This window comes from Stegastes partitus, unplaced genomic scaffold (genome assembly GCF_000690725.1).
Source record: "Stegastes partitus isolate 25-593 unplaced genomic scaffold, Stegastes_partitus-1.0.2 Scaffold1427, whole genome shotgun sequence".
NCBI lineage: Eukaryota > Metazoa > Chordata > Actinopteri > Pomacentridae > Stegastes > Stegastes partitus.
The window spans coordinates 102,649-122,195 of NW_007579158.1; the positions used below are offsets into that span (position 1 = coordinate 102,649).

At 39.6% G+C, this 19,547-nt stretch overlaps 1 protein-coding gene across 3 annotated transcripts in view; it reads right to left on the minus strand.

Annotated features, from left to right (window-relative positions):
* Positions 1–15,873, minus strand: part of LOC103370451 (uncharacterized) — a 31,461-nt gene extending 15,588 nt beyond the window's left edge. For 2 of the 3 annotated variants that reach the window (XM_008299512.1, XM_008299510.1), the window contains exons 1-8: positions 15,815–15,873; positions 15,667–15,696; positions 11,102–11,141; positions 5,993–6,135; positions 4,443–4,577; positions 1,429–1,632; positions 810–923; positions 581–676 (exon numbers count right to left, since the gene is read on the minus strand). In XM_008299512.1, coding sequence (XP_008297734.1) covers positions 581–676; positions 810–923; positions 1,429–1,632; positions 4,443–4,577; positions 5,993–6,135; positions 11,102–11,141; positions 15,667–15,696; positions 15,815–15,863 — 811 coding nt within the window. In that variant the 5' untranslated portion in view covers positions 15,864–15,873. The remainder of the gene's footprint in view (positions 1–580; positions 677–809; positions 924–1,428; positions 1,633–4,442; positions 4,578–5,992; positions 6,136–11,101; positions 11,142–15,666; positions 15,697–15,814) is intronic. The other variant, XM_008299511.1, reaches the window with a different exon arrangement.
* Positions 15,874–19,547: the final 3,674 nt, after the last annotated feature.

A 19,547-nucleotide genomic window follows, 5' to 3' on the forward strand; every position in this document is an offset into this window, starting at 1 on the left:
CAACCTCTGACTGTACTGTACGGGGCAGTCTCAGCCCAAGAAGATGTAACCTGAATCTGGAAAAACTCAGTTCAGCTGGACATGAGATTACTCTCTGTCTCTCTGAACCCAGCGCTGCCTCACTTTACCTGTGACCTAAATAAATTCTACATCCGAGAACTGAAGATTTCTCCGGTTTGTTCTTGGGCTTCCAACTCAAGAATCGGGTCTAACACTCTGGAAGAGTCTAACAATCAAATTGAAGCTCCTGACCAACAAAACAAATACAATATTCAGAGAATTATATATAATATGTTTCTCCTTCTATCCAGTATGGAAATACCATCAACTATTGAAACAAATTGGTGTTCTCAAGTAAAAGAAATCAAGAATATCTGTCTTGATGTCAGACTTTGGTGTTATTTATCTCACTGAACTGCCTTCTAATCAGGTAGAGTCTATCTCACCTGCATGTAATAATTCTAAATGTCTGTATTTCATGATTTTTGGAATGCAGTGGAAAAAGCTAAATACGAAGTATGGAGTTGACAGCAACATTTGAAACAGTTTTCTTTAGGCAAGGGATGATCTTAAGATGCACCTGAGGTCACTGCACAGCAGGGTGAGGTCTTTGGTTTCCTCTCAGGGGGTCCGTGATCTGGCCAGCAGCAGCACTCAGTCGCGTAGTTGTATGCACCTGTGGGGAGAAAAAAATCTGGATATTTAACACTGTGAACTCAGCTCGCCTTTCATTCAGCGTTTCTGACCAGTGTGCTGGTTTATTTCACTGGCATGCTGGAGATGATTGTGTCACGATCAGCTCTACTCACCTTCACCACAGCATCTTTCCTTTGCTGACATTTTGGGAATGACAAGTGACCCACAGCACATTTCAGTGTGTGTGTTGTAAGTTTTCTGTCCACAGGTACCATGAGTGGTTTTAACTGTAAGTGCAAAGATCAAGTCAAACACACAGAAATCACACATCTTACTTGAACCTCTCTGTTCATTGCACTATGAGAATTTCATGAAAATGAAAGATGTGTTAAGGCCCCCACACACAATGTTGTGTCATAAATTTTCCAATCATGAGACACACATGGCGAGCCGAAGCAGAACATAAAAAATTCTTTCAGTTTGTAGACAAAAAACAAAGTAATTAAAAATTAGCATGAACTATACTACAATGTAAATGTACTTGGAGCATGCAAATCCCACACTGGCATGTGTATTGTACAGTATTGACAAGATGACGATGGAGCAAGTTTGGCAACCTGTCTGTGCTTGTGTATTTTTTATCTCTATATCATAGAGCTGCCATTAAACAGACGAATACGAACAGTTTGACGCAAATGACATTTTTTTTATATCTGTCTCGCAGAGTATGGCATCCTATAAACTTGTAAGATAAGTGTTACCACATACTGTATAGGGGCCTCAATAGCTGACCTGCAGTTGCACCTGAATTCCCGTCACAGCCTTTTGGAGGTTTAGGTTTCACCTCAACATGTGTATCATTCTTCCAGTGGCAGCACTGAGTCGTGAAGTCGTATAGTTTGTGGCGACAGCACCGGTGGTGGGGGGATGTCTTTTCCAGAATCACCGGGTCACTATCTGGACGACAACACAGCTGCTTGTCCTTATCATAAGCCGCTGTAAAAAAAAATAAATTAAGAAATCAAGATAATTCCATAAATGTGTCATGGTTATGCCAGCTATAACAGAGATAACAAGCTGTTGCATATCCTTCAGGCCAAGTGTTAGAATGGAGACATTGTCTGTGTAAACCAGACAGGATGGTGTGTTGCTGCAGAATGCTGTGGCAACCAAATTAATTACCAACAATGCCACCGTCAAAGTTTCCCCTAACACAAGCACCATGCGGATGTAGCTTCTCTGTTGACATGGATTGAAAAAAAAGATCCCATTGACCAAAGTCTAGATTACTGCTGTTCTAACGTCCAGCCCTTGTGTCTCTTCGTCCATGATGTACTCTTCATCTTATTGATCTCTCTCAGTAGTTGTTTTCTTAGCAGCAGTTTGACTATGGACCTAAACCTCACCTAAACAGTAGATATTGAGATATTTCTGCTGCTTGAATACTAGGAAACATTAGTGTGGGATTTAGTCTGGGATGCTGCTAAATCTGCGGTTATGCGGTTGGAAACTTTTAATGAACTTCTCTGCAGAAAAGGACATTCTTCTTCATGAGAGCCAGTTTCATCATAGTATTTGACGGTTTTTGTAACAACACAGTTTTTGAAAATGTTTTGACCTTTTTCTAACTAAGTAATGATAGACAGTTGATTCTCATTATGTAGTTGAGCTGTCATCATATGGATTACTGCAGCAGATGAGTATGGCTGCTTGCTGTATGCCCGCACTGTCTCAGCACAACACTACTGATAGTGACTTACGAAGGCAAGAAATTTTACCCGATAACTCTTGAAAAGTCTCTATGGTGATACAAAACCATTCCAGGTACTACCTCATGAAACTGCTAAGATACAGTGCTTTTCATAAAGTATTCACCCAACTTAGAAGGTTTCCCCTTTTACTGTTTTTAAACACTAAATTATGGTCAATTTAATTAGACTTTTATGACGAGAACTTGTGAAAATTAGACCCTTGTGTCAAATTAAAAACAGATTTCTACATAGTAATTAAACGCAACTCAGCACAGCGGATGTGTTTTGAGTGATTGTAGTGTTCTAATTAGCTATGTTTTGAGCTGTCATGTATTCTGAATCCGTGTTTCTCCACTGAACCTATGATCCCGTTTTGCACTTTTCTACTGAGCACAATGCACATCCTTGAAGATAACAGGGCCGGTTAGAACTGATAAACAAACATACTAGGAGACAGTGGAAACGCCTCTATTCTATCGTTTACTTTAGATACACACCCTTTCGGAAACAAACACACATCGATCAGAGCAGTTTCTGTTTACATTCCACTGAACTTCCATGTGAACAGTGGTTAGCCTGTTCACGCCACAGTAACTGGCCAATTGACTTTGGTTAAGTACAAGTCCAACATCTGTTCGGCTGGGCAGTCCCAGCCCAAGAAGATAAATGTGAATCATTTCCAGATATCGGGGCTCCTTCTGATAGAACTCTCGCGAGAGCTCTGTCACTATAAGCCCAGCGCTGCCTCACTTTACCTGTGACCTGAATGAATTCTACATCTGTGAACTGAAGATTTGTCTGGTTTGTTCTTGGGCTTCCAACTAAAGAATCGGGTTAACAGTTGTATAAAGACATCTGTATCTGGAATGCCCAGTCACCAATGAATCAGCACTCCTGGCTATAACTACGCTATGAAGACAAAAAAAATGAACATTGAAGCAACTCAGGTTACTCAGATTGCTGAAAAGCATAAATCAGGGTGATGGTTAGTTTCCAAATCACTGAGTATTTACAGGAATACAGTTAAATCCATCAATAAGACATGTAAGTAACATAACACATGAACAAATCTGCCTAGAGCAAGCTATTCTCAAAATATAAGTGACTGCGTAAGGGAGAGACGAGTGAGGGAGGCCACCAAGACACCTGCAACTCATCTGAAGGAGTTACCAGCTTCAGCAGTTGAGATGAGAGAGACTGTGCATACAACAACTGATGCTTATTCTTCACCTGTCAAAGTTTTATGGGAGCGTGGCAAATTAAACCTAGTCAACACTGCACATAACCACAAACAAATCTTTCTCTCTGTGATGATGTGGGGATGTTTCTCGGCAGCAGGCCCTGGAGGGCTTGTAAAGGTAGAGGGTAAAATAAATACAGCAAAGTGTAGGGAAATTCTGGCGGTCAACCTATGCAGTCTGTAAGAGAACTGCTACTTGGAACAAGATTTGTTTTCCAGCAAGACAATGGCCCAACGCATACAGCCAAGTGATACAGAAATGGCTTAAAGACAACAAGCTAAATGTTCTGGAGGGACCAAGTCAGGGCCCAGACCTCCATCCATTTGAGAATTTGTGGCTGGACTTGAAATAGGTTGTTAACTCATGATCCCTGCGCAATCTGGCAGAGTTGAGCAGTTTTACAAAGAAAAACTGGGTACAATTGTGTCCAGATGTGAAAGGCTGATAGATATCTAACCACACAGACACAATGTTGGCAAAATGACAAACTATATTGACCATGAATATTTTTCGTAGGCACTGCCTTGTCAGTAACAGGCAAAGTCATCATGGCAAACCGCCAGTACTCTGAGGAATCCAAAATATGTAACATCATTTTCTTCTTTAACACTCTTTTGTTAACTGCATAATTTCATGTGTGATGTCATGGTTTTGATATTTTTAGTCCTACATTTGGAAAATTGTAAATAATAAATAAACACCCTTAATGAGTAGGTCCAAACATGGTGTGGGAAAATGTAACTCCATTCTGTAAGTGTATATTGTATGTTTACACGATGCCCATTGTTCATGAATTGTGTCCAGCTTTACTCACCTTTACCACAACATTCAGCTGTGGTTGCATTTTTGACTGCAACGGTTGAATCACAGCATATTTCATTGAGTGCGTTGAAGGCTGTCAGTCCACAACAAGTTGACACCTTTTCACTTAAATCTTGTGTCACATTAGCTGTAAAAACAAAGATCAAAGCAGTACACTTAACTCCAACACAGTGTGACAGCTGGATCATGTTGCAATTGCAGGGAAGTTCCCAAGTTCAACGAGCGGCCTCACATCCTTTTGTTCTCTAACTGGATTACAGTCAGTGGGAAGCCTTAATCCTAGGAACAGACGTGCGTTGCATCAACTTCTGAAGATTCCACTGGCTGTATGAGGTAGCCAGAGCCTTCAGAGGGAGATCAGTTCCCTTTACACATAAACTGAGAACATTATGTAAACTTTGGGGAGAAGTGGGAAAAGTAGGTGTTCAATTCTCTCCTTAAAGCTGTTCCTTTTACTATGGAAGTGTTCATGAAATGAAATGAAAAATACTTTATTTATCCCAGAAGGGAAATTCAAATTCATCTGTTCATACTGAGTACTAGAGTACTGCTTTCTAAATTCCCCTCCCACCCACTCCCACTATGTGTGTGTTCCACTTCTGGTGACCTGCTGGTGAACTTTTATGCACCAATTTGTGCTTTTTCTGCATCAGTTCACGGTGGAAATGTGTTTATTTATGCAAAGGAATAGAAATGCCTAAAATACAGCACAACATAAAAAATCTGTATGCTATCTGGTTGTTATTATTGGTGCGAGTACATGAAGATAATGCAGTTAGCTACTCTAATTTTTCACCACTGTATGACAGCTATATACACTTGGTTGACAATTTATTACTTCAAACTAAGTTTTTAGTTTCACTCTGAAGTAATATAATTCACAATTCAACAGCACTACAGTCAGCAGCCTTCAAAATGATCACAACATTGAATCAACCCTCTGTAAGAACACTTTCAACTGAAAATGATAACCCTAATGAAGGCAGGATTTATGACAGCGCTTTTGTGTTTAGCTGCATTAGTTTTAGCTGTTTTTTTCCTCAGCAACTGAGAGCATGTCTTGAAATAAAGACAGATATCCAACACCATAAAAACACAGTGCAGTACGTATCACATGACAATCACAGAGTCCCACAAAGGGGTTTTCTGAGTTGTGGCATTTTTCTCAACTGTTCATTTCAGTGACACATCACAAACTTTAGTTTCAGTGAGAAAAAGCACTAAAACAAACCACATGTTCATAAAAAAACGCCCACAATCATCAGTAGTAACTGGTGATTATCACATTGCTTCCTGGTTTTTCCTTACTGCACAAGTCATCACAGACTTTCTGATTTTAACTGAAGAAGACCACTGAGGTTGAAACAAGTTGGAACTAGGGAAACTGCTGCCTTTAAGCCTCTTCTTTTGCTCCTCGCACCATTAAGTGTCTTTGCTTAGATGTTTACATTCTCTCATCTTTGTCTTATTCAATGACTTTCTGCTGTTATGCATATTTACAAAGTCAACATTTCAACTTGTTGCTGGCTTGAAATTCATTACCTTCATGTTCTGTTTTACAACAGGTGGCCGTTGCAGGATTGAAAGGCTGATCTCCACAACAGGACAGCCCAGCCCCTACATGAAGTCGAGTCCCACAGACAACAGCCTCGCGACTGTCATACATTGTTCCATGAAAGAGTTTCCTGTAAATACACAACATAACTCTGACTGTTGTCGTCGACATCCATCAGTATTTTGTACACGACACAGTAAATATATTCAAAATAGGCTAGTTATGTTATACATTAACACAGCATCCTGGCAGGCCTATTTCAGCAGTTTCCTTTGTAATACTGCCCTCTGTGGGACTTGTGTGAACATAATATGTGAATGCAGGGTATAGCTCAATGCATGTGCATTCCTCTGTCCGTCTGTGCAGGAGAACGCACTGCAGAGCTAAGAGTTTTACCTAATACATCAAGTACTAAAGTCCCCTTCCACTCAAAAATGTGTCCTGATCAGTGTTTCTTCTCTTGGATGTTTCAGTGTCACAATTCAAAGCGATACATACACTCAGAGTTTGACGCAAGTTGCCTGTTACTAAACTGCCCTCCTGAAACTGAAATGTTTCTCTCAACTGTCTGAAAATCTGAATTTAAGACTTTTAGCTGCCATCAGGATTTGTGACAACACAACTAAGTCAATGCTGGTCCAAGAGACAACTACACAGCTGTAGTGTGCAAACATTACAGATCTTGCCCTGATGTAGGAGATATCCTGTATTACGCAACTGAACTTCTCAACGAGGAAGTCTTTGTATGTTCACAGAGTGTGGATTTTTCAATAAGAGCCAAGATTTAAATGTGATTTAGAGACCATGAATAGAATCAGAAAATCATTTTAAAATGGTGGTGCATTATTTGGCAGAGCTGATTTCTGAGCTGCCAAGACTTGCATCCGCCGCTCTTCCTAGCCAAATAGATCAACAACGTGAGTTACACATATCTAACAATCTTCCTGGTTACAAATAACAGAGGATGTAGATCTTGGCAATTCCAAAATTTGAACCAAAACTGTACCAAATGATGCACTCCCCCTGTACATTTCTTAAGGAACACTTAAGGATCAAATGATATTTTCTGCATTATATTTTGGGCTGTTTCAGCTTAGCAGTAAACTACATGTAACTACTTACATGTAACATGGATTTTGACTTCAAGAAAAAAAACTCTGACATAGAGGTTTTTTCTTCCTTCCTGAAGTTTTATCTTTTTTTCTCCCCATTGTTGCCAAGAGCAACTCAAAGGAACTCTAAAGGAAACACTGGATTTGTTAGGTGTCTGTATACATTTTGTAAAGGCTTCATCTGACTATGTGAGATGTCTTGAGATATGTTGTAAACTAGAAAAATGAATAATTATATATACTATACGACAATACATTTTGAAAAAATTATTGAATTGAAATGATGTAGTCCACATTTGTGTCATTTTGTCACAACTGTTCAAGCCATTTAATATGACCTAAGATAAAACAGTACTTGACAGCAATAACCAGCACTCAAGAAGGAACTTATCAAAATAGTACTGTATGTCAAACGATGAGAGCAAAGAGCCAGCAGGGCATTGTCACCACGGCAACTTGATCGGAGCATGTTAAAAGCATAGAAAAACGCTTACTGAAAAATGCTTATCGAGGTGTCAAATCTATTCAGACTACTTCAGGAAGGGGTGTGAAACTTGAAAGAGTTGCTGAGATATGATCTCAGTTTCTGTTTTGCATGATTGGTTTTGGTTTTGTTTGAGTAAAATGGAAAAACGGTTTAGATAATCTAATCTCTGAAGATCATCTGTGCTGTATATGGTAAAGACTGGAAAAATCAGTAGACTGTGAAAAACTGAGGTTAATTGGTGATTCTAAATTGTCCGTAGGTGTGAATGTGAGTGTGCTTGGTTGTCTGTCTCTAAGTGTAGCCCTGTGACAGACTGGCGACCTGTCCAGGGTGTCCCCTGCCTTCACCCTAAGTCAGCTGGGATAGACTCCAGCCCAGACTGGATGTAATCTGTCAGAAAATCCAATTTGATGTCATATCAAATGATGTCACATTTTGAACTCGGTGTGAGCCGAGGAAGCTGATGGTATTTCATTTTTGAAAATTGGGCGATGATTCAAAAGTTATGTACATAAATGCATCTCCAGCTTTGATCCACTGGTAGCGCTGAAGTGCTTGAGGTACAAACATGATACTTTGTGAAGAGAATCAGGAGACTGCACCCAGCCAGTGTGCCAGTTTCTAAAAATTTGGTCCTAGAGGTTGCAATTGACTCCAACGGCAGAGGAAGAATAACGAGAAGATTAAGCGATAGAGACATCCAGTAAAACTGAGGGTGGAATCAAATGCCATCAGCAGACAAGGGAGATAACACAGAAACACGAACGGCTGCCTGATGACAAAAAAGGGGAACAAGTTAGGCAGGAATGTTGAGTACAAAACACTCTCTGTCAGATGTTGACATGATGCTGAATGAAGAGCATTTATGCATGAGATACAACCCTGCATAACTAAACAGAAACTAGTGTACTGGATGTTGTAAGTTCATGATTTTGAAAAAAAAAACAATATTCTTTGCTATCATCAATGATCATAAATTATCTAAAGTTTAATAGTTTATGCACTTTTGCAGTTGAAACCAGAAGTTTACATACACTGTATAACAAAACATAAAACCTTTCTTTTCTCACTGTCTGACATTAAATCCGACTAAACTTTTCCTGATTTAGGTCAGTTAGGATTATCAAAATTATTTCTATTTGCTAAATGCCAAAATAATGAGAGACAACATTTTTTTGAAAAGTTTTCATTTCTTTCTTCAAAGTCTGAAGTTTACAAACACTAACATTTCTATGCCTTCAAACTATTTGGGAAAGCCCAGATGATGATGATGTCATGGCTTTGTAAGCTTTTCATAGATCAACTGAAAAAATCTGAGTTAATTGGAGGCACACCCGTAGATGTATTTTAAGGCACACATCAAACACACTGCTTCCTTTTGTGGCAACATTGAAAAATCTCAAGAAATCAGCCAAAATAATTGTGGACCTCCACAAGTCTGGTTCATCCTTGGGCATCATGAGGAAAGAACATTAAGTGGAAATATTGAAGCAACATCTCAAGACATCAGCCAGGAAGTTAAAGCTTGGGCTCAAATGGGTCTTACATATGGACAATGACCCAAAGCTGAGAATCTGTATCGCTCATAAATAATAGTCAGGAAACAATCTGGTTAAAGGGAGACGCTCTTTCCAGCTGATTTAAATCTGAAACTCTGAACATAACCTGCTCCTGACCAGGTTAGCTCCACAGCATAAGTTACCATGGAGATCTAGCCAGGTAAAGAAAGCCACCTTCATGATACTGAAAACTCTGGCTTTAAGCTCAACATACCTCGCTTACCCACTAATCTCACTTCGTAGTACAGCCCTCTGATCCGAGTACGAGCAAGCGGTGTCGGCAGCCCACACCATTTTACCATTTTACGCTGTACAAATGGCACTTTATGTTGAATTGTTGGTTGACATTTGTTTACCATTTAAAAGCAGTACTGCTCTGTTGCAAAATAAACAATGATTTGCAGTTTAAATGGATGTATGTGTCTATCATTTGATTCAGTAACACACCAAAATCCATTTAAATTGAAAAACTTTGCTTCTTGCAGCAAATACTGTTGTGCGATTAAAATGCGATTAATTAAGATCAATTAATTATGAAGCCTCTAATCAATTAGATTATTTTTTAATCGAATCTCACCCCTAAAAAAACATAAAACCCTTTTTATTTCTCACTATCTAACATTGAATGTGTTTTATCTGTAAACATGCTGAGTTGTGCGTTACAAATATCACCGAATGAAGCCGTGCAGTTACAATATCGCACAGTCGGTGGAGACGGAGACAGAGCACTTGGCACAGGCAGTACTTGGCTGCTGATACCAGTTAAGGTTGGCGGTCACAGTTCTGTTGCCACCATTGGCGGCGGTGGGGCAGGTTGCAGGCGAATATATACATCATATCAAGTCTGAGTTAACAAAGAAAGTTGAAAACCACCTTCGTGATCGCCGTAATCTCTGGCTGGGGCTTTCGGTTTTGTCGATTCGGCTTACACAAAGAAAGCCTGGCTATGTCAAACTTGCTTCGTAGTATACCCCTCTGGACTACTAGCACTGTGCTCGCTGCAACATGCTTTGTATTCAGGTGGTACCCTAAGCTTGATGTGCTTCGGTGGGATGCAAATTATTTTTTGCACAAGTTGCACAAAACCACGCTCTTGTCAAGGCTTCCATCAGGCAGTTTTCTAAAATAAAACCTGCCCTCCATCAGTCCAAGCAATGCACTCTCATTGGATTCCTCCATGTTTGATGCTGTTCGCGTAGCGCTGATGCATCTAGCGCATCAGTGTAATCGATGGAACATGAAATTTGTCCTTGTTGTCTGGATGCAAATTGCGATTAAATGCGTTAATTTTTTTTAATGCGTTATTTTTGTTGTAATTACTTAATCGTAGTTAACGCCTTAAAGTCCTACCCCTAGTTTTTTTTATATACAGTGTATGTAAACTTCTGGTTTCAACTGCAAAAGTGCATAAACTATTAGACTTTGGAAAATTTATCATCATTGATGATAACAAAGAATATTGTTTGTTTTGTTTTTTTTCAAAATCATTGACAACATCCAGTACACAAGTTTCTGTTTAGCTCTGCAGGGTTGTATCTCATGCATAAGTGCTCTTCATTCAGCATCATGTCATGACAGGGCTTAGTGTAGGGAAGGCAACAGTTGAATTTGGAACTCATAACTGTGTGTCAGATATGGTTCATATGTTATAATTTACTTTGTTTGTTTTGATTTTGTTGCTATTCGTGCAGCTAAATTTCTTAAATTAAAGTGCTTTTTTATCTTTAAATAGTTGCATTACGTGTAATTTATAGGAATGTGGAATGTGATGCAGGTTTAATGTGCATTAATGAGTTCCTAAAATTGAGAGAGCAAAGGGAACAAATTTTGCACAGCGCAGAAAGCGAAATGCCCCTGCAGGCAGCTTAACCTAACTCACAGCATAACACATGCAGATGCGGTTTCACTTGACAAAGGAGTTAATAAGGGGAAACTCACCGGTCACAGTTGGGGTTTTTATTGGCTCCCAAGGCAGGTTCTGTCAACAAACACAAGTTTCAAGTAATGAACCAAAGGCAATACAGCTGAGCTGCAAATGAATGAATCTGACAACACCCCAGAGCTTCACCCAGAAGCAACTTGCTTCTCTAATTAAAGTTTAGTTATGATTCATTCATTCAAGTCTTACTCTTAGTCTCTCGCACTTTTGGATTGGAAATCACAAAAAACAGTTGTGCTCGTTGTTGCCCACCTGCCCCTTACTCTGAGTTTGTATCTGAATCCTCAGAGTTCTTAGCTGATTTAGTGTTTCATACAGATACAGTCATTATATTGGGTAGCTTTAATATCAATGTAGACGATGAGAACGACAGCCTCAATACTGGATTTCGCTTCTTGTTAGGTGGTTTTTCTTAAAATGTAAATGAACCAGCTCACTGCTTTAACCACACCCATGATCTTGTTTTGACATATCCATCCACCCATTATCTACACACCGCCTAATCCTCACTCAGGTTGAGGGGGGGGGGGCTGGAGCCTATCCCAGCTGACTCAGGTTGAAGGCAGGGAACACCAGTCTGTCCTAAGAACAATTTAGAATCATCAGTTAACCTCAGCATGTTTTTGGACTGTGGGAGGAAGTCAGAGAACCTGGTGAGAACCCACTCTGCACAGGGAGAACATGCAAACTCCACTAACTGGAACGTGAACTGGGGATCTTCTAGCTGTGAGGTGTCGGTGCTAACTACCAAGCCACCATGCAGCCCCTGTTTTGACATATGACATAGAAATATGGTAAAGACATAGAATAGAAACACTCCAAAGCAACATAAAAGAATCCAGAGATCCTTTTTCCCACAACATTTGTGAAGAAACCATGTCAGAAGACAGCTAACCCAAAATTCCCACTTAAATGGAACATCTCTGGTATGCATGTTAACACCTTTTATTATTCTCTTAGGAACCTTATGAGCTAAACACATCATGTTTTAAGTCATTTTAGTCATATGTTTAGTGGGATTTCAATGATCATAGATATTTACCAATTCAATTCATGCATTTAAGAACTTCACTCAAAGTAAGTAGTAATGGTATTTGGCCTCTGACCTCTCCTGGACAGTGAAGCTCAAAACACATCCATGATCGGTCAGATGCTGATTTAAATTTGGCTCCAAAGCTTTCTATATAAAAGAAAGTCACTGGAATGCAACGATGGCTTTTGTTTTCTAATATTTTACCGGCCGTTGTACTTGATTACTTTCACTGAGCTCATTTCTTATTTTCATGCTGGCTTAGACAACCTGGGCTTTTCTTATTTGATAACTATGGCATACTTTTCTCAAGTTTTTTCACAACTAAAGTTTGACTTTGTTTTTCTATGTTATATCTAAAGTTGGGCTACTTAAGTTACTTTTACAATGCAACAGTGGGAACATTTTCTTTGTAACTATGAGCTTCGACTGTTAGTGTTTTTACTTCTCCATTTTTCAACACAACGATGCAAAAGTGCCATCTTGTCTTTGCGATTCTGAACTGACTCATCCAGCAGATCATCCCAGCGACAAATCCTCTCCCTCCTACAAAGGCTACACAAGTATCATTTCCTTTCAGCTAAATGGGTGAATTTAGGAATTGCGATTGGCTTCTCAGTTACAAAGTGGTCTAAACTGATCACTACTCTACCAACTACTTCCAGGGATGAACAAGGTTATTTATTTACTTTATTTGCATTCATTCATTTGCTGTTTGTTGTGTCATTGTTGTCTAGGTTTGTCAGTTTCATAAATCTATTAGGCAACTGATTACTACCCCCAAGTACCATTAAATCATCAGTGCCTAATAGTCTCAGACAGTAGACTACTTTCTATACTGGTTCTACTGGATCTCAGTGCTGCATTTGGTACAATGGATCAGAGACTCTTTTTGCAGAGACTGGAATGTGTCATTGGGATTAAAGGAACTGCACTAAACTGGAGTTCCACAGGGTTCTGAGTAAGAACCAATATTATTCACTTTGTACATGCTCCCCTTAAGCAGTATTATTAGGGAAAACTGCATAAATTTACTTTTTTATGCAGATGACACCCAGTTATATTTATCTATAAAGCCAAATGAAACCGATCAGTTAGTCAAACCCCAGGCATGGCTTAAGGACATAAAGGCCTGGATGACGTGTAATTTTCTTGTTTTAAATTCAGACAAGACTTAAGTTATGGTATTTGCCCCTAAACACCTTAGAAACACACTGTCTAACCAGATAGTTATTCTGGATGGCGTTGCCTTGGCCTCCAGTCCTACTGTGACACACCTTGGAGTTATTTTTGGGCAGGATATGTCCTTTTACTCACACATAAAGCACGTGTGTATGACGGCTTTCTTTCACCTGCATCAGATTGTCAAAATGCGTAACATCCTGTCTCAGAGTAACTAGTCTATACATGTGTAACTTTTAGGCTGGATTACAGTAATTCCTTTTTTATCAGGATGTCTCAATAATTCTCTTAAAAACCTCCAGCTCATACAAAAACACTGCAGCCAGAGTTCTGAGAAGAACCAGCAACTGAGATCATATTTCTGCCACATTAATTTCTCTTCGTAGGCTCCCTGTAAAATCCTTAACTTTTTATAGGGCACTCCTTGAAATACTTGGAAAATGAAAATTTCAACCCTTGGGTGTTATAGAAGGATATTTCAAGATATTTTTACTTTTTTAACTTAAAAAGAAAAAAAAACAATAAAAAAAAAAAGATGTTTCAAATCAAGATCAATAAAGTTACCATATATGGTAACTTGCCCGTCGTGGGCGCGGGGTTTATAATAAATAAAAGAAAAAGTAACAAACTGCAAAAAACATTTATTTAGAAGCATTTTAGTTTGAGGTTATGATACTTACACAAGTAAGTAGTAACATTTGTCTTGGGGTAGTGGTTTTGGCACTAATCTCAAAAAATAAATCAAAGTGGAGTTCAATGCAAACCAGTAACAAAGCGTTCATAAAGTGCCTGGAACATTTGTTTAGTGCCATTTTTCCTAAGGCTGTGATACTGGCACTAATATAAAAACTAAATCAAAGTGCACATGGCTCCTGAACCTCAAGGAGAGGCACAGGGTGGACATATTGAGCGTCCAAGGAAGTTACCAAATATGGTCACTTGCCCCATAAAGGGTTAATAGAATTCAAAATCCTGCTTCTTACATACAAAACTCTTCATCACCATGTTCCATTCTATCTTAAAGACTTCCTTGTACCATATCATCCGAACAGAGCCTGCAGGCTTATTTGTGGTTTCTAGAGTTTAGAGACGCAGAACAGGAGGCAGAGCCTTCAGTTATCAGGCTCCTCTGTTGTGGAATCAGCTCCCAATTTGTGTTCGGGAGGCAGACTCCCTCTCTACTTTTAAGATTCGGCTTAAAACTTCCCTCTTTGATAAAGCTTGTAGTTGGGGCTGCTGAGGATCACCTGAGCCCTCCCTTCGTTATGCTGCTATAGGTTTAGACTGCTGGGGGACTTCTCATGATGAGCTCCTCTCCTATAGTCCCCCTCGCTCTCTGTCTTACCTATAGTTTTATGAGATCATTACATATCACTAACTTTGTCTTTCCCGAAGTTCTGCGTTTGCTCTGTCTGCAGGTATCTGGATCTTCACGTCTCTGATCTGCAGTTTCTGGCCTCAACCAGCTCCGAAATGTTAATTGCTGTCAGTCAGTTCTCCATGTGCTATCCTGCTACTGGACTTATCTACTTGGCTTTTCAGATTCAGTTTGCTGAAGCTCTTCGGATTAACATGAGCTGGATGACGAATGATAACCGCTGAATGACGATCTGATAAAGTTTTTTTTTTTTTTTCTTTTCAAAAAAAAGATTAAATGTTACAGTACGGGCGTTGTTGGTATATTGCAGTGTAACCAAAACAAATACAAAAAATAATGCTCCAGGGTGAAGTGAGTCACATCATATGACTGCGCAAAGCCGAATCCTCCTTTCACTTTCACTCCTCTCACGAGATATTGCGCATTGCAAAAAAAAAAAAAAAAGCATCGCATTTGGCCGAAGCAAGTTTTTTTTTTTTTTTTGGAATCACAAAATAATAAATAAAAAAACAAACCCAGCAGTTGGCAAGCCAGAAGAAATCTTTTGCGCATTTTGGAGTTGCCCTGTGGAACGCACCTGAATTTTCCATCCTTCCCTTTCCCTCTTCCTCCCTCGGCTCCATCATCACCCACATGGCCTAAGTTTTAAAATCAGCACTGGCTTCTAAATCTCGAGTCAATATCCATCCATCCTCTACTCAAAAATCCACACTCTGAAATCCAGCACGTACACCATCTTCACCCACGTCTACGTTTTTTGTTGGGTTTTTTTTTTTCGTCTTTGAGTTGCACACACAGCTACACACCTCATTCAACCTAATTCAACAAGGAGCAACTGTGCAAATACATCACAGAACATCAATGCTGCCAGTGTTCTAGAGAAAAGGAGCAAGCAAACCACACACGCTGTCTGGAGCTCAGGCAATCAAGAAAAAGAAAAACAGAATTAAAAAAAAGAAATCAGCCCTACTCACCAACAGTAATGGAGCCATAAATAAGCCATCCTGGAAAAAGAAGAAGAAGGAGGAGGGGGAAAAAACAAATGCAACATTTAGCTTTGTTATACTGTTTAAAGCAATGATCACTCAAATGGATCAGAACCCAGATGTACAAAATGCATACCGAATGTGATCATCCACGACAGGAGCATATTGGAGAGCTTTTGGTGCATCTGACAGACTCTGACAGAAAAGCAACAGACACAAAGTTTTTACAGTCACCGTGGGCTCCACCTCCCATTACCTAGAAAATATGGCATTTATAGGCGTGCTGCCAAAACAGCAGCGTGATTGCGTGAAAACCTGATCTCCCCCCCTTCCCCCCCAAAAAAGAGAAAAAAAAACTCCACTGCAAATACACTCTTTAACGATTTATAGGTGATGTTTATAAGGGAGCGTTTAATGTGTGTGTTGACAATATATAGTTTATGTGTAATATAGATTTTCAGCACACATGGTGGGACAAGCTTGAGCAGGATTTAAAACTCAAGATTTGGTCGTGTGTGTGTGTGTGTGTGTGTGTGTGTGTGTGTGTGTGTGTGTGTGTGTGTGTGTGAGATGTGAACATTTCAGTTGACTCCATCACTGATCATATTTGCAATCTGAGTATTTAGATTTTACGTGATGCAATTTACCCTCACACTGCACCTTCTTTTTTTTTTTTTTGAAAACGGTTTTCTTTTGTAAACCTTTTCTCACTTTTTCTTTATCATTCAAAGAACTTTATACTCTGTCTATTCTGACTTGTTTTTGTTTTGTTTTTGTTTTTTTTTACTAAACATTGCTCCTGTGCTGCGTTTTCAGGCCACATATGGTACAGTAATTAAGTCTGTTGAAAAGACAGTGTTTCTTTCATGCCCCCGGTTTCTCTGCCATTGCGGTGAAGACAACCGGCCAGACTGGGTATTTCCTGATAATTATGATACACTCAGTCTGCTGCCTCTGACCTATGTCCGGATCCAAATCATAGATAAATAAATAACAAAGTTTTTGACACATGTTAGACCCCAAGGCACCGCATGTCCCCCCGGTCTTGTTGCGGCTGACTAATATTTCGTTGCAGAAGCTGACGCACTATTTGGTTCCTGTTGCACCGTTTCAACTCTCGATTTGTTTTCTTCTTTTCCATTGCGTCATTCATTTATTTTTATTTTTTATTTTTTTAATTAAGTAGCAAACCTTTTTCGTTGCGTCAAATTACACTTGTTTCAATACAGGTAACACCACAGGGAACTGTCGCAAATGTTTAGTCATATTTCACGTGAAAAAAAAGACATCCTTTTGTTTGAGGGGTAATATATATATATATATATATACGTATTGCCAGACAAAGAAATGTAGACTACAGTATTTTATCTTTTTTTGCATGGACGATCTTTAATTAATTTATTTATTTATTTTAAAGACTTCCTTGTAATTTCGGGAGGGTAACGTATTCTCGGCGTCCTATTTGACAGCTGGTGCATCAGAAACCACAGTCCTTGCTTGAAAATGTTTCTTATCCCTGTTTTGCTCGTTTTCCATCTCGAACTTTTCTACCAACTTTAATTTAGGACGCTTAAAAATTGGCGTTGCGAAGCCTTCGCAGGCCCTGCGCTCTGAAAGGGGACGACAACAGTAAATTCAGAAGGCCTGTATAAAGCTGCTAGTTCAAGTAAAAGCAGAACAAAACAATAAAAGCGTCGTTTTTCAAAACCCTAAAATGGTAAAAACGAAGTGTGGTAGCTTTAATATTTTATGGTACTTTAATATATGTATTTAGCAGTGACGGAATAAGTAGATTCTTATATTAATCGCATATTGCATTATTGATTTCACACATATTCACACACGTTGTAGATGTAACCTATTTTTATTCGGTTCGTTTCATATTTATTGTGACATGGGACACTTGAGTTCCAGATCTTACAGCAGTAAATTACAGAGAGACATCCTACAAATGCAGTGATTCCGTTTGAGCAGCTCTTTTGCGTCAAACAAAAACCTCAATCGCAAACAAGCTCCTGGATCCATAACATTTTTCGTAGTTTTGACGAGATTCAGCCGCTGAAAAATCGTCTCGTGGAGCAAAACAAACCCAAAAAGCCTGAAGAGAATTTGAGGATTTCTGTTATACTACGGAGAGTGAATAACACCTATGCCACCACGAGAGTTAAGGAATCACACTGTCATATTTTGTTATGATTGTTATTATTATTAATAATAATATACACCTCATGTTACTAATTATCTGACAGGTACAGTTAACCACCGAGGACAACCAGCCTCGTCTTTGTTTCGATTTGTCCGTCTGACATATTTCTACTCAAATTCCCTCGGAGAAATAGATGAGACGGGAGGAGGACGGTTCAAAATCGGAAGACCTGCCAGTATAACTCAGCACATTTGTTCTTTGGTACCCGCATCAAATAAAGCTCATATATAGCTTTATCCTCCACCTGTCTCACCTGTTTCTTGACTTTTCGGAGAAAATGTGAGAAAAAATAAAAATTGAAACGAAAACTAGAATCACAATTTTGTCTCCTGAGCTATATAAAAAAAAGAGCAAAAGACTGTGTTAATTAACGAGCGATAATAAATTATGGAACTAAAATAGTGTAGAAAAGGGTAGAAAACGGCGTCTTTTAAGAATGGAGACCTGCTAAAAGTGAAAGAGCTTCAAATAAGGAACTTAGAGCAGCCAGACATGATACTGGGGCGCAACTTGAGTCCAACTGCCAGAGAACTATAGGACTCCATCAAAGTAGTGACAAACATGGCTCCAATTAAAAGGGGTATGAATGTGTTGAATGAAGGAGAGAAGGCAGAGGAGCTTAACAATTTCTTCTGCAGATTTGAGACCAAAGACTTTTCACAAGAACAACAGGCAGCTCTGGATTGTGGGAATTTTAGAACTGAGGAGCAGACTGTGGAGGGGTTGTTTTCACCTGTCTGTCACCGAAGGGCCTGTGGTCCAGACGGTATCTCCAGGTGCTTGTTAAAATCATGCAGCACTGAAATGGCAGAGGCTTGGAGCCCTGTTTTTCAGAAAGCACTAGATACTCATACTGTCCCTGCAATGTGGAAAAGCTCCATCATCATGCCCGATCCCAAAAAAGGCAGACTGCTTGGAGAATACTGACTATCGCCCTGTCACACTTACCTCATTTGTTATGAAGTGTCTTGAAAAAAATATTAATTTTTTGAGGTCAGAGATTGAGTGTGTTTTAGACAGACTGTATAAAAGATGGACGTAGCAACCGGCCCCGAAAAATGAAGCCAACCCGGAAGTGTCAAAAACCTGCAATATCACTACGTCCGCAAGTCCTGGTTCCAAAAAGCCCTGGCTCCCATAGAAATGAATTGGAAATGAAGTGATCCCAGATCACGAAATACCGCATTCCTCCAGTTCAGGATTTTTTAAAAATTAATTTTCATGGTCAAGTCCAGAGATCAGGTGGCCAATCTGAAAATAAATCAATACTGAATTTTTAAAAAATCATCAACATTTTGCGGGGCAAGGGGCGTGGCTGGCTTGATTGACAGTCGGCAGCGACAACACAGACAAAGCCAGCAGAAGGCGGTAAATGTGGGCGGGCAGAGAGGGCCCGCCTCTCAATCCGTCTGACCAATCGCTGCTCCTATGGCTCCGCCCCCCTCCGACGATTTTTGCGTCACTGGCTCCAAAAATCCAAGATGTCAACCAGGAAGTAGCAAAACCCTGGCTTCATTTTCCCACTGCAGAAAACAACGGGTGACGTCACGGTAGCTACGTCCATCTTTTATACAGTCTATGATCAAACTATTGCTCAGGTTAACACTTACAAGTGTCTGGGGGTGTCCATTGATAATACCTTAACCTGGAGCACACATGTCGA